This window comes from Acipenser ruthenus, chromosome 9 (assembly GCF_902713425.1).
Source record: "Acipenser ruthenus chromosome 9, fAciRut3.2 maternal haplotype, whole genome shotgun sequence".
NCBI classification, from domain to species: Eukaryota; Metazoa; Chordata; class Actinopteri; order Acipenseriformes; family Acipenseridae; genus Acipenser; species Acipenser ruthenus.
Genome location: NC_081197.1, coordinates 27,500,407 through 27,516,497, shown reverse-complemented (window position 1 = coordinate 27,516,497; position 16,091 = coordinate 27,500,407). Strand labels below are relative to the sequence as shown.

Sequence of the window (16,091 nt, the reverse complement as noted above, 5' to 3'; positions counted from 1 at the left end):
CTTTGCTGCTGCAACAGTGTTTGCTACTCCTCCTATTTTTGAGTTGTCTGTAAATTTAACAAGTTTGCTTACTATACCAGAATCTAAATCATTAATGTAGATTAGGAATAGCAAAGGACCTAATACTGATCCCTGTGGTACACCACTGGTTACCTCGCTCCATTTTGAGGTTTCTCCTCTAATCAGTACTTTCTGTTTTCTAGATGTTAACCACTCCCTAATCCATGTGCATGCATTTCCTTGAATTCCTACTGCGTTCAGTTTGAGAATTAATCTTTTCTGCGGGACTTTGTCAAAAGCTTTCTGGAAATCTAAATAAACCATGTTGTATGCTTTGCAATTATTCATTGTCGATGTTGCATCCTCAAAAAAAAAATCAATCAGGTTAGTTAGACTCCATCTCCCTTTCCTAAAACCATGCTGACTGTCTCCCAGGATATTGTTACCATATAGGTAATTTTCCATTTTGGATCTTATTATAGTTTCCATAAGTTTACATAATAGAAGTCAGGCTTGTAGTTACCTGGTTCTGTTTTGTCTCCCTTTTTGTGGATCGGTATTACGTTTACAATTTTCCAGTCTGTCGGTACAACCCCTGTGTCAAGAGACTGTTGCATGATCTTGGTTAGCGGTTTGTAAATAACTTCTTTCATTTCTTTGAGTACTATTGGGAGGATCTCATCCGGCCCAGGGGATTTGTTTATTTTAAGAGCTCCTAGTCCTTTTAACACTTCTGCCTCTGTTATGTTATTTAAAACTGGATAGGAACAGGTTGACATGTGGGGCATGTTGTCCATGTCCTCCTTTGTAAAAACCTGTGAAAGGTAATCATTTAATATATTTGATATTTTTTTTTCTTCGTCTATGATTTTGCCATTTGTGTCTCTTAGACATTTAACCTCCTCTTTGAATGTTCTCTTGCTGTTATAATATTGGAAAAACATTTTGGATTGGTTTTAGCCCCCTTAGCAATATTGATTTCTATCTCTCTCTTGGCCTTTCTAACTTCCTTTTTGACTTGTGTTTGCAGTTCCAAGTACTCTTTCTGTGTACTTTGTTTTTGGTCCCTTTTAAAACGCTCTTTAAAGTGCCTTTTTTCGCTGAATTATTTTTTTTTAATTGATCTATTAAACCATTTTGGCCATTTTGTTTTAGATTTGGATTTGTCTACTTTTGGGATGTAATTATTTTGCGCCTCTAGTACACATTTTTAAAAAACAGCCATCCTTTTTCTGTGAATGTTTTCTCGATTTTACTCCAATCTACTCCTGTTAGTCTCCGTTTCATACCTTCATAGTTTGCTTTTCTAAAATTGTAAACCTTAGCTTTAGTCATTACTTTTTGGGTTTTAAAAATCACTTCAAATGAGACCATGTTGTGGTCTGAGTTTGCCAATGGCTCTCTGACCTCTGTTTTAGTTATTCTGTTTTCGTTATTTGAAAAGACTAAATCAAGGCATGCCTCCCCTCTAGTCGGTGCCTTGACAAATTGCGTAAGGAAGCAGTCATTTGTCATTTCCACCATTTCAATTTCGTTCGTCGTGCTCCCCACCGGGTTTTCCCATTTTATATGGGGGAAGTTGGAATCCCCCATTAGTATGGCTTCTCCTTTTCTACACGCATTTCTAATGTCATTGTATAACAGATTATTTAGCTTGGCGTCTGAATTTGGCGGTCTATAGCATGCTCCTATTATTATGCCCTTTGAATTTTTGTCCATTATTCTGACCCATATTGATTCGGCGTTGTTTTGTCCAGATTTAACACCTGGGATTCAAGACTATTTCTTATGTATAGCGCTACCCCTCCGCCTCTTCTGTCCTGCCTGTCTTTCCTATACAGTGTGTACCCACTAATATTATATTCGTCTCCATCACTCTCAGACAACCTAGTTTCTGTAACACCGACCAGTGACAAATGGGAATAACAGGAAAATAAATAAAAATGTTTAATGTCTCTTAATACGACACTTTATTACTTCTACATTGTGTCTAATTGTATAACACGTTGTTATGAGTGATGTAATCTAATTGTATAACACGTTGTTATGAGTGATGTAAATGCAGTTTAGTTTTAAAAGTGAAAAACTTTCATCCAACTGATTGGACGTCAAACAGCTGAAAGAGTTTATAAAAACCTGACCCTAGTATGCTGCAAAGTTTTGTATGCGGAGTAAATATATCATGATTTTAAAGTTCAAAAATGGCAAGCAAGGACTGAACATTACATCCGACAATAGATGAAATGTGCACAAAAATAAGGTAAGCAAAACAAAAGTAATCTTTCACACCCCTGAAAAAAAAAAAAAAATTCTACCAGCACAATTCCTGATTGGCTGGGAATACTGTACGCTTTGCAGCTTACCTTGTTCAAGTCTTAAGCAGAGTGAGCGCTTTGCAGCTTCCACTTCTGGTGGTGGGTTATCCAGCACTTGTCTGCACCACTGCAATGGACTGAGGGCTCTCTGTTCACACGTGAGCCTTGTTTTAGGAGAAACATACAACCTGCACCAGGGACAAAATAAATGGTTCCCATTAATAGCACTGAATTATTTGACACCACACACCAACCTGTTTTTTCTATTTTCAGTGTCTGTCAGATTGCAGAGATTGTATTAGAACTTGGATTCCTCTCTTGGTACTTTCCTGTATGGGTATTTGTTATAAATATTAACATGCAATTTAGGAAAATGTATAGCCATACAAAATACAAAGTCATACAAAATGGACATGCAAAATGTTAGTTTAATGAAGACATAGCATTCAATAGCCAAGGCATCAGGTATATAGTAAGGAGCAGCACTTTGGAAATGTACTGTAGTGACCTACATTGACACAACGAGGACTCATTTCTTGTTACAAAGTCGATGGGAAGTCTCATCATATTTGTGCACGTGGTTTACATGAAACAGCCTCAAGTAGTTTAGCTAGTATAGTAGATCATTATCAGTACCTTGGAATATGTACATCAACAGTGTGTGGAATAATGGTGCATCTCCTTTCTCTATGGGTACAGTGCTTCCCCTTTTATAACCCTGTAGTCAGGAGTCATAGCTAAGAGGCTGTGCAGTTTGTGTCCTGCCTAAAAGAAAACTCAAGTGCTAGAGAAATGTCTTCATGGGGTAATTGGGAGCCATGGCCATACTGCCTTATAACATGATCTGCAGTATAAAGGCCTGCCCAATAACAAGGAAGCGCTGCGATTCAAAAACGTGCTTTCCAAATTTAAGAATTATTGAACAATCAATAACAAGAATTAGAACATGAAAAAGCCATGTTCGTTCCAGCGCTACTAAAAATAGTATGCAACAGTTTAACACTTGTGTGGCTATTTGAAATAAAACAGTCCCCACTCCATTTATCTAAAAGACAGGGTTTACAGCCTGAAAAGAAAGCAAGCCCATTACAATAACTGCTTGTGACTTGTAGTTATGTTGATGGACACTTATTATAGAAATGACTTGCACTGGAAAACTACCAGAGAATCCAAAGGTTATGAAACTCTTTTTGAAAGAGTTTTTAAAACCAACCTCAGCTTCTCATTTCTATTGAGGGAAAGAAAATATAATACTCATTACAGAAGAGCCTTCACATTTGTCAGCAACTAGGGAGTAGTTTCCTTGGCTGGCTATCGGAACAATATGTCAATAAATAGTTAATGTTGCTAAAATTCCAATAAGACCTTGCTTGTGTGTTTATTGGGCCAGTCAGAACTGGGCTGGGAATCAGTAGTGGAAAGAGAGGCCAGTGTTTTGGGAAGCTTGTTGACAGATCAAACAACATGCACAAAGCACTAGACTAAGGGCTTAGGCTGCTTACCTACCATCTTTTTCAGGGCGCTCTCTGCTACAACTGAGGTATTGAACTGTCAGTTTCCAATGTGCAACAGTATGTTCATTGTGAAGCGTCAACATAGCAATTTTGCCCCCCAATGGGAAGTACAGTAGCTATAATTTGCAGCCTTAAGATGATCATTCATGAGAAGAGGATAATCCCTAAAGAGGAACTTGCAAGTACAATTAAACAGTCCCACATACCTTTCAGCAGATCACACCCACAACCTTTTCCGCGAGTGGAAGATATTTGGTTAAACGCTACTTTTGACCACTCCAACTACGTAATAATGATTTATCATGATAATCATTTGATCAGTGTGAAGTCACTTGGTTCCTTCACTATGAGAACTAGAAAGAGTCCTGTTATTATAGCCGTTGTAAAAATGTATGTTATTATAACCATTGAAACAATTAATAGCATCTCATGGACTGTGGTTTCACACAAAAGATGATACAAAGACAGTGGTGCATCTACGCTACCGCAAATGCTGAATGTTCCACACCTATGGATATAGTCTGTCAGGAAACAGACATGTTCAGTGCATTTGGTAACCACTTAACTCAAGTTTCGTTTGATTTTGAAATGTTCATAAATAACATGCAATCTTGTGAGCCTCAATAAAATAATGCTGTCTCAAATACAGGGCCTCCTTATGTGTACCCTATACAATTCAATGTCTTCAGTCCTACTATAATGAGTGTTGCATCCCCCATTAACAGATTGGAAGTGTATCTCAGTTACCCTGCACGACCTTATAAACCTGCAATGGAGATCAAATGACAGAAAAGTGATGTATGGCTGAATAAATGCTTACTTCGAAGTCCTACAAGACAGTATGCGGCACACAATATATAGAGGACACTCCTAATGTCTAACCATTTGTAACAAGTTGTTCACTGCAGTACATCCTACTGCAGGCATAAATTGAGAGGATACAAGCTTAGCACCCTACCGTGACAAAACATTAAAATGGGACAATGTATTGTAGTTATCAGGGATGTAGACTTCCAAGGCAATCCAATTTTTACGGTAATTTTGTAGGTAGGTATACACACATTATACACACACACACACACAAGTGTGTTATGGTGGGCAAGGGTAAACATGAAGCTAGTGCATACATTAAATATACATTAATAAACAAAATGATGCCCACAACCACCAGACAATACTGAAAATACATACCAGTTATCCTCATCCTCTCCTTCACTGTTGCAAGCAGTATCAAGATCCAAAATCTCAACCTCATCAAAGACTGTAGGTTCTGTGCTGGTGGTGAAGCACAGGACTTCACCCACAGCATCAGCTACACAATGCCGATTGAAGTCGAGGTTCTGTTGTTCAGACGGGCAATAGGAACCGATTGCAGCCGGACACCGGAGTGTTGGAACAGGGCTTGGAATGCAATAGCTCCCAGTGAATATGGGACTGACGACTCTCCCAGGGCTTCCAAACAGACAAGCCGGCGAGGACTGCAGGATATGCGGACTGGCTGCACAGCTACTGACAGCGTTGGCCCGGTTCCTTAGCTGTTCGTTTTGCTTCTCCAGTTTTCGAACCAGTTCCTGTAGCTTTTTCACCTCCATCTCCGCATTAACGGCGTTACTGTTGCAGCTCATGTCCGCCATCATCTGCGGCTTCCCCAGAGCGCCTTCCACTGCTTAAAAAAACATGAATTACTGCTAAAAGATGGTGGCTATCAGTGCGATTATTTTATCTCCCTGCTCTTCCACTTCCTTTCGACCGAGATGTGTGCATTCTGCCAAATCTATTCAGTGACACTCATTTCACTGCTGCATTGACTGATATACTGCGCTAGTGAAACATCAAATAAAGCCTGACTGTCTCCTCCCACAATGCAAAGAATAAAACAACAGAATCCGTGGACCTGACCTACCAAAAATGTTGTTCAGGTGTGACGCCAAATGAGAAAAAAACAACCTGTATTTTTTGGTATTTATTTATTTATTTTTTGTCGTTTAATTTACTCTGCAACCAAGCGAGCACCTGACACACAACACAAGGGGTGGTGTGTGGTGGGGGTGTTGTTTGTGTTTATATATATATATATATATATATATATATATATAATCTGTTACCATTAATGGCTTGAGGGGTTGTTTCTTTTTCTACAAAGTACACGTTAATTGTAGCTTTGGTATGTCGTTCTATGATTATTGCAATCAGGTGTAGCTATTCTGGTCAGAGGACTGAGCAACTGGTAAGAATCCGGACAGGGGTCTGCTCGTCATAAAACCTTCACCAAATTATTAAACTGCCAAAACTGCCTGGACAGGGCATTAAAAGGAGTGTGGTCTAAAACCAACATCAAATGATTACTTTCTCTACATCAGTGCTGCCCAAACACGGTCCTGGAGAAGCCCTCTCCAGCAGGTTTTATAGGTAACCTTTAATCATCAATTTCTTAACACCTGGAACAATTTCATTGTGATCAATTAAGCAGGTGATTTATTAAGTGAAGTCATTTAGAGATCATTTGGTACAAAAAATGAACTACCTTTTTAGCCCTCAATGGCCTGGATTACATGCTGGGAAAATGTCATGACTTATCTATCTACTGTCATGACTTATTTAAGGTGGTACTGCTGAATTATAATTTTAGATAGTTTTGGTTTGTTTAATTTAACAATTCCTGCTTTGAAACTTCATGTTGTATTTGATTTTTGTATAATGTATTATATTTGTATTCAAACATAAACTAAACATAAACCAAAACTAACTAAAATTGTAATCCAGACCATACCACCTTAAATAAGTCATGACAGTAAACAAGTCATGACATTTTCCCAGCATGTAAACTGGCCCAATGACCAGAGTTCCCTTAATTGAACAAGTTATTTGCTTAATTGATCAATAACTTCCATGTGTTCCCAGTCTTTAGAAATTAGCGATTTAGGGTGACCTACAAAACTTACTGGATAGGGGCTCTCCAGGATCGTGTTTGGGCAGCACTGCTCTACATAGTCCATATATATATATATAATGTTGACGATGCGATTTTGATGTAGGTGTGTGGCAAAGTGGGTAATTGTGTGCAGGTGAAGGCAATGCAGTAGTGCTTAAGAAACAGACAATGATATCCAGGTGCAAGGGTGTTTAATGATTTGTAATTCCAGTGCCTGATGGCAAAACAAACAGTAAGCATATTACTTTATTTATAATCCCCGGGTTTGTCCTGAAATAATAGTCCCGTTCTTTATACACCCACATGAAACACATAACACATACAGAAATCTGTTAATGAGTGAATTAGTGCTCGTGGTGCAATGCAGTTCACCGTGATACAAGTGCAGTGATGTTATCCGGTTTGGTGCTGGCCTTTGGAGACACCTCTGGATCATGTTAGCCATCTGTGACAGGGTCTTGCTCATGTCACGTGTGTGGGTAGCCCCTGTTTAAGCAATACAGAGAGACATTGGGGGGTGGAGTTGAAACGCCGGCACAGGCATGCAGGATTTATTCATACAAAACAGAAATGAAAGTAAAGGTGGTCATGTGACGTTACCAGCCATGGTAACGCACCGAGGACACATACAGCAAGCTGTACAAAAATACAAAATAAAACACAGTACAAAAACTACAAATAAAAGGTGCCCCACAGGGCGAGCGCTAGCCTTATAAACGAGGCGTCCTGCTCCAGGAACCGGCTACACTACATAAACCTCGCTATACATCACATGGGATCACTATCCCCTCAACTAACCTACTCATGAGCCGGTATTCATACTACAACTCCTGCTGCTTCATACGGCCTTGGCTGGGCATTGCCTTCACAAGCACCGCTTGCAGTCTCAGGGTTGCGTAGCTGTCGTTCCTGCAGCGTGGACCCTCTCCTCCCGAGTATATGCAGCTCCCCTCTAGCATGGCGTTGCAGTCGCCCCGAGCCATCTCCCGCAGATGTTTTTAAACTGATGGACACTCGGTCAAGACCCACCCACCTGCTGATTGAGGTCCAGCACAGCCAATCACTTGCTGCCCTTCCCCTCAACCAAGCCTAGCAGGCAGCAAGTCTCAATCGAGCATCCGTCTGTAAAACAATAATTCAATCAAACAAATCAACTCCAAAACGATACACAATAAACCCATTTCCCCATACAAATTATACCAACACTAAATACACACGTGCAGGGCAATCGCCCTGCTACACCATCTAATAACAATAAACAAACAGTTTTTTGACACGACAGTACAAACAAACAAAACATTCACGTTTTCACCAGTCTCCTTTTAGGTTTGTTCTAACCATTTACAAAGGAACAGATCACATTAATACGTCTCCTTTTTATACTGTCACCCATGACCCCTTGGTTAACGAGCGCATCCGCTCCTCCAATCTGCGGATGCCACGCCGTTTCCTGACTGGGTCATTGGTTGTGTGTACCATAGCTCCGCCCCCTTTCTAGATGGTGTTATAGAAATGTTACAGAAAATAGAACTGACTCGACATAATGTACTGGCATTTTGTTCTCCCATAACCTTGCTCACATAACCTTGTATGCTTTGCTAAAGTTAAGGAACCGCAAGATGCCTACACTGCAGCTGCGGCTGTGAGAAGAAAGGATGAGCCAGACGTGTCTTTTTGCACGTATACCCAAACCACCCATCCTTTTTATCTGCTTGCTTAGTTTTATGCCAAGTATGCATAGTTATAAGTTTTCTCTTATATGCTAATACCTGAATCATCATTGGCTAACCCTCTGCCTTGCTGACAATTTAAAGATATATAAGAAACTGATCTAACTCTGTATGTTGGAACACTGCTCGATGATTATCTAGCACCCTGTGTGCTGAGAGTGTTCTCAGTTTGCAAACTTAAGAAATAAAGGCCTGTGTGTTTGGAACTCGCAGTCTCTCTTCCTTTATTAGAATTTCCACGACAATGGCCAACTTCAGCCTAACCCTGGGAATGAACTGTCGTGCCATCCAGTCCAGGGTACTCTGTTCCCTTTACACAGCGCCCTCGCAGGCCGGGAGGCAGATCTAACACCAACAATCAATCGATCTCTGTCACAAGGTGTTATAAGTTTGATAAGTAATCGTTTAATGTAGGTTATATATATATATATATACAGCTCTGGAAAAAATTAAGAGACCACTGCAAAATTATCAGTTTCTCTGGTTTTACTATTTATAGGTATGTGTTTGGGTAAAATGAACATTTTTGTTTTATTCTATAAACTACTGACAACATTTCTCCCAAATTCCAAATAAAAATATTGTCATATAGAGCATTTATTTGCAGAAAATGACAACTGGTCAAAATAACAAAAAAGATGCAGTGTTGTCAGACCTCGAATAATGCAAAGAAAATAAGTTCATATTCATTTTTAAACAACACAATACTAATGTTTTAACTTAGGAAGAGTTCAGAAATCAATATTTGGTGGAATAACCCTGATTTTCAAGCACAGCTTTCATGCGTCTTGGCATGCTCTCCACCAGTCTTTCACATTGATGTTGGGTGACTTTATGCCACTCCTGGCGCAAAAATTCAAGCAGCTCGGCTTTGTTTGATGGCTTGTGACCATCCATCTTCCTCTTGATCACATTCCAGAGGTTTTCAATGGGGTTCAGGTCTGGAGATTGGGCTGGCCATGACAGGGTCTTGATCTGGTGGTCCTCCATCCACACCTTGATTGACCTGGTTGTGTGGCATGGAGCATTGTCCTGCTGGAAAAACCAATCCTCAGAGTTGGGGAACATTGTCAGAGCAGAAGGAAGCAGGTTTTCTTCCAGGACAACCTTGTACTTGGCTTGATTCATGCCAAAGCTGCCCGATTCCAGCCTTGCTGAAGCACCCCCAGATGAGTCCAATTTTCAGCTTTGCCCAACACCTGGTCGTCTAATGGTTAGACGGAGACCTGGAGAGGCCTACAAGCCACAGTGTCTCGCACCCACTTTGAAATGTTAGGAAGTTAATGATCGGTGATGATCTGGGGGTGCTTCAGCAAGGCTGGAATCGGGCAGCTTTGGCATGAAGCAAGCCAAGTACAAGGTTGTCCTGGAAGAAAACCTGCTTCCTTCTGCTCTGACAATGTTCCCCAACTCTGAGGATTGGTTTTTCCAGCAGGACAATGCTCCATGCCACACAGCCAGGTCAATCAAGGTGTGGATGGAGGACCACCAGATCAAGACCCTGTCATGGCCAGCCCAATCTCCAGACCTGAACCCCATTGAAAACCTCCGGAATGTGATCAAGAGGAAGATGGATAGTCACAAGCCATCAAACAAAGCCAAGCTGCTTGAATTTTTGCGCCAGGAGTGGCATAAAGTCACCCAACATCAATGTGAAAGACTGGTGGAGAGCATGCCAAGACGCATGAAAGCTGTGCTTGAAAATCAGGGTTATTCCACCAAATATTGATTTCTGAACTCTTCCTAAGTTAAAACATTAGTATTGTGTTGTTTAAAAATGAATATGAACTTATTTTCTTTGCATTATTCGAGGTCTGACAACACTGCATCTTTTTTGTTATTTTGACCAGTTGTCATTTTCTGCAAATAAATGCTCTAAATGACAATATTTTTATTTGGAATTTGGGAGAAATGTTGTCAGTAGTTTATAGAATAAAACAAAAATGTTCATTTTACCCAAACACATACCTATAAATAGTAAAACCAGAGAAACTGATAATTTTGCAGTGGTCTCTTAATTTTTTCCAGAGCTGTATATATACAGTATATTCTAGCAGTTTTCCTATTTTTTTTAATACATTGTAATGCTTCTGGAGTAAAATAATACTAGTGTAATGTAGTATTTGTAATGATTCAGGGCGATGCAAGGGGTCCAATAATGAAGGTTGTATTTATTTTCTTAATCGGAACACAGTGTAGTTTACACAACACAAATGTATAGGTCAAGAGTATATCTTTCTACCGCTCCACTTCATCTCGTTTTTCTCCTCCCTATTTATCACATCCGTTTTTTCTCTGGCAAACACAATAGTTCAAAACGAAAGTGCAGTCCTCCAAATGTGAACTGATACAACATGAGGGTAAATATTTCAGTCTTACACTAATGATCACTTTCTTAAGCGCCATTTCCTGGTTCTGAAAGAACAGTTCCCCGACACTATCAGTCAAGAAAAGCTGAAGTAGACCGAGCCAGCAGATACGATTCGAGATTGGGAAACAGCTCAAGTCATGTAAGAATAAGGACACGTCAGATAAGGACACGTGTCTGCGCCTCTCCTATGCAATTGAAGTAATAATAATAATAATAATAATTATAATAATAATAATAATAATAAAGCAGTAAGAATCAACCTAAATAACACACGTCATAGTGTTATTTAAGTTAAATTAACTGCTCCGTCTAGTAAATATATTTATTCTCACCCCAATAATGTAAGAATTGAACACGCCTATAAATTACCCTAGTAAACGCTACTTTTTTTTGTTGCAGCAGACAAAGAATAAGGGAAAAACAATAGGTTACATTTAAGGATGGTGAAGGACACCAAAAAAGACACATTCACTAAATCAGAGGTGTAAATGAAGTGGCGGCCAAAAACAATAACAAATCAAATTAATATTAAAAAATGGGAAGAAATAGCGGCAAAGATCAGTGCTTCAGGGCCCGTACCGCCAAGAGAGGCCAAGGATGTCAGAAAATTGTGTCAGGACTTTGCGAGTTTGGCAAAACGTAAGGCTGCTGAAATTAACAATGTACAGATGGAACGGGGGTGGCTAGATATCGTTGGAGCTAACCCCATGGGACCCATTGCCTTGCATGGTGTCTCTGCCACTTATTTGTTACTTATGTATTGTTTATTTTTATGTTTGACAATTTGTTAGACACTTAAGTTTAAAATTGTGCCTTTTTACTTTTTAGATGCAGGAATTAAATAATATATTTCTTAACAAAACAAATGATCTTTGTATATTAAAAACTGATTTCTACATCATCCTTTATGCATATGTTACACATTAAAAAGAAAAGGAATTCTGTGTCATTCTTGTTTCAATGGTCAAATACGTCGCGTTTGAGACAGAGCCGAGCAGCAATCTCTGCAATGCATTCTCGTCCTACATCAGCAACAGGCTCATCTGCATCCTCTCCCTCAGGTTCGACTATGTTGTCGTCCTCGGGCAAAAGTGATCTCGCACTGCAATGTTGTGTAGCATGGCCGTAACCTCAATCACAGCACAACATTTAGCTGCTGTGAAGTGTAGTTCCCCACTTGACTTGTCAATGCATCTGAACCTCATTTTCCACACACCGAAGGTACCTTCAATGTTGCATCTAGTGAGGCGACGCGTTTTGCTCAATCTTTCCTCAGCAGCATGGTGGGGATGCAGAACCGGGGGGAAGAGATACGGTCGTAAGGGGTATCCACTGTAGCCCAACAACCAGCCACCGCCAAATTGCCCATTCTTTGCTGCCTGGGATATCGCGGAATTGGATCATATGAAGGCATCGCAGGTACCCCCGGCCACTTTGCCACAATATTCGTGATGACACCCTCATGATTGCATATAACTTGGATATTTATCGCTGAGTAGTCTTTTCTGCAGACGTACAGAGGCTCGTCTATCCACGGGCTATTATGGGAATTAGTGTACCATCAATTGCACATAACTTCAGGGATGTTTGCAATTGAATGGAATCCTCTGTGAGTGTCACGGAATTCTGCCTGTTCTTGGGAAGGTAATGTACTGGTGCGTGCCTAAAGCCCGCTGCACACTGCCCGACTCAAGCCGTCCCGACTCATCTCATCTCAACTGGCCGTACAGAGTTTGGATGAATTGTATCAGTGTGCGTGCACTTAAAACCAAGATTATGCAGATTTCAGTCTGGATGTCTTCAGATTTGAAGATTGAACATGTTAAATCTTTTTCAGACGCAGTTTCGTTCAGATGTGATCAGTCTGTCTGTGTGCAGCGGTTGCCGACCAATACTGACTGAGTCCGAGTAGTCATAAGGATGTCAACCAATGGTGAAGCAGGTTTAAGTGACGTAGCTTGTCACGTAACTTGTCACAAGATGGTGGAATATTGACAGCTTTAGTTCCACACACAGGTAAAAATACATTAGTCTTGAATTGCTCCGAGTGTCCCGAATTCAAAAATATCAGATATGTGCACATTTGAATAGTTTTTTTTTTTGGCGTTTACTAATCAAAGGTAAATTATCAATTTACCGTTTTATTATCAATCTACTGGCAGCCTATATTTTCTTACTGCGCTAAAACAGAAGTAACCGGTGCATCGATCACCAATAGGTCACCACAAGCCCCAAGATCCACACGCTGAGAAAAAAACGCCAAAGTCAAATAAAAAATCAACAATCAAAAAAGTGTAGTGGACAAGCTATACAAAAAGTCAAACACTGCCTGAAACGTTTGTACGGTGTAAATAGTAAATTAATTAATAGGCTAAGCGCTTCTTTTGGTTGCCTCGCGGTGCTGCCTCCGCTGTCTAATCAACATACGATGCCATGCATAATATGAGGGTCGCTATGTTGAGCTAAGTTAATACAAAAATGTGTACAAGGCAGTATTAATTACATTTGCATACATGGTAATCACCAGGATCTAGTTGTGGTCCGTCTAATTCAGTCTTAGCAGTGTGCGACACCCAGTCGGGAAAAACTCAATTGTGACGTCAAACCAAAACTGAGCACAACTGATCGCAGAATCTGTGCATACTCAGAATGAGATGAGTCTGGGGCCACCCATTTTGCTCACGGGCCCACCCAGTTATGGAGCGATTGACAATTAAAAACATTTCATACCAAGCCGTATCAGACTGTAATCCGCTGCGGCGACTCTAGCTCATCCTTGTGGTTAAAAAATATATATCCGTCCCACCCACCTCAGCAGCGTTGTCATGGTTATGAAAAAAAGATTGGTGATTGGATGGCTGAGATATGAGATCTTACGCCTTTGATATTATAGTATCAAAATTACAGCGCGTCGGCAGCATACCATACAATAACTTTTCTTTCATTGCAAGGCATGCAAGCAACCAGCTTGTGCAGCTGCTATTTAGTTATATTTTACATTTGCAATTAGCTACGGTTACCCTGTGTAGTATCTACACAGGGTAACCGTGTGGAGTAGTGGTTAGGGCTCTGGACTCCTGCCTGGAAGGTCGTGGGTTCAACCCCAGGTAGGGGGCACTGCTGTTGTACACTGTCTTGAGCAAGTAAAAACCCAACTGTATAAATCGCTAATTGTATGTAAAAAATGTCATATCTTTTAACAATTATAAGTCGCCCTGGATAAGGGCGTATACTAAGAAATATAATACAGAATGTTTAGCCAACTTTGCAGTAAACCATAGCTATATTTGTGTCTTACGCATTATCAATGTCCCGACAAATTTTGTAAAAAAAAAAAAAAAAAAAACGAACCGACGAATCAACAAATGCGCCAGTAATGTAAGTACCTACATTTCATTTTATTTCGATTTTACAATTGTGTATGTAGGCCTACTTGTAACCAGTTTATAGCTGGTTACACAATATTTTGTTTTGAAGTGCTTATTTTATTATAGTTTTTCATTTTTTGAAGTCGTGCTATGCAGTAGGGTAATGTGAAAAAAAAAAGCGTTTTATGTTATTTTTGTAAATAATGACTTCATTTTCACAATTTTGTATATATAGATTTATTTTAAAGGCAGCAAAATATGGAAATTGCACGTTCCTTTTCATTAGCATGTCAACATCATTTTAAAAGGTTTACAAAACTTGAACATGTTGCTCAATGTGTCACTTAAGGTTGTTTTAAAAAAATAGTTTTTGTCTGCGTTACGTTTTTTTCAGCCAACGCAATATCTTTCTTTAGCTGTACCTGAGAAAATGCGGTGACAACGAAAGCAGCCACATTTAGCGGTAAACGAGGTATTCTCAGCACAGCTAAGATTTTAGTTTTGGTTTGACGGCAGCAGGAGCTTAGTCTGATTTTTAATTTTTGCTTGACAGACGCCCTTATGCAGGGTGACTTACAGAGGTAACAAGTTATTACAATATAGCTAAGAGATTACAATACAGCTAAGAAAAAAAAGCAATAGTTTTTTTTTTTTGTTTGGGGATTTTTTTAGTTTTTGTTTGCACTTTGTCAAATGAAACGGTTTTTGCAGTTGTGCACAGTGTGTGTGTGTTTCTGTAGGTTGTATGTATGGTTATGTGTTTTGTATTTGTAGTGTATACGTGCAACTACTGTTATAGGACTGCAAAACATGTTCGCCTTGCTTCACTCGGCACCATACATTTTCAGTCTTGGATACGTTGCGCTGCTCAAACCCCGCGGAGATATTTGATGTATTCAGAGTTTTAATTGATTTAAATCATGTTTGTAATGTAAACTATTTCCTGTGATATCAGACCTTTGGTACTTGCCCGTCCACCCGAAGTTGGGGCCCACCCAAATTTCCATTCCTAGCTACGCCCCTGGTGCCTAACAAGCGCTGTGATTACTGCTTGGATCCTCCGCGATACAGACGCTTTGCTGAGCCCCAGCCCATCTCCTACGGTTTCGAGAACGTTTTCTGTGGCATACTACCGCAATGAACACAGCAATTGCACAGCTGGAGTTAGTGTATAAAATCCAGTAAATTAGAATTGCATGCAGAGGAAGCCGGTATCGTCTAATGATTTCATTGTCACTAAGTATATCTAACGGGTTTAAGTTTGTTCTTATGTTGGCATTAATTCTTACTAATCTACTGCACAGGCGGCGTCTACGGCGGTCAAGTTCCACGATTCTGTGAATCGCAGCCATACTGCCAGATACAGCAAGAGGGGGGTGTTCTCGCAATGCATTGATGTACTTTCACGACTCACATCTCTCCTCATGATTACCCCACACCACTCGTGAACCCACAATGCTATTCAAGAACTACATGACTAACAACGGTGTTTGGGAAACATATCAGATTTGACACATTGCTCTTACGATTTGTCTTGCGATGTTCGTTTGGCTCAAGTTGCTTTTGGGAAACGGGTCCATGGTCAATATGAAATGCGCTACCATGGAGAAAGCGAATGCAAAGCCAGTGCTTTCCATTCAATTTGCCTCACAGCTTCATTCACTTCACTGCTTATTCATTAATCATTCCTAATTGACAACTTTATTGTTTCATTCATTTGGCTTTTCAAATTGCCTAATTTGTAATTCCAGAGCAATTTTTAAACCTATTATCTTGTCGAGGTGTTTTGTACAGTAGGCTTGCTTAAGACATGTATGAATAGACTTTATGAGAAAAAAAGAATACAAACAGCACATAACAA

At 39.9% G+C, this 16,091-nt stretch overlaps 1 protein-coding gene across 2 annotated transcripts in view; it reads right to left on the bottom strand.

The window, feature by feature from the left end:
• The window catches only part of LOC117405405 (SLAIN motif-containing protein 1-like), a 33,728-nt gene extending 27,854 nt beyond the window's left edge, over positions 1-5,874 (bottom strand). For both annotated transcript variants that reach the window (XM_059029807.1, XM_059029808.1), the window contains exons 1-2: positions 5,021-5,874; positions 2,364-2,503 (exon numbers count right to left, since the gene is read on the bottom strand). In XM_059029807.1, the coding sequence (XP_058885790.1) occupies positions 2,364-2,503; positions 5,021-5,466 (586 nt within the window). In that variant the 5' untranslated portion in view covers positions 5,467-5,874. The remainder of the gene's footprint in view (positions 1-2,363; positions 2,504-5,020) is intronic.
• Between the last annotated feature and the right edge of the window lie 10,217 nt (positions 5,875-16,091).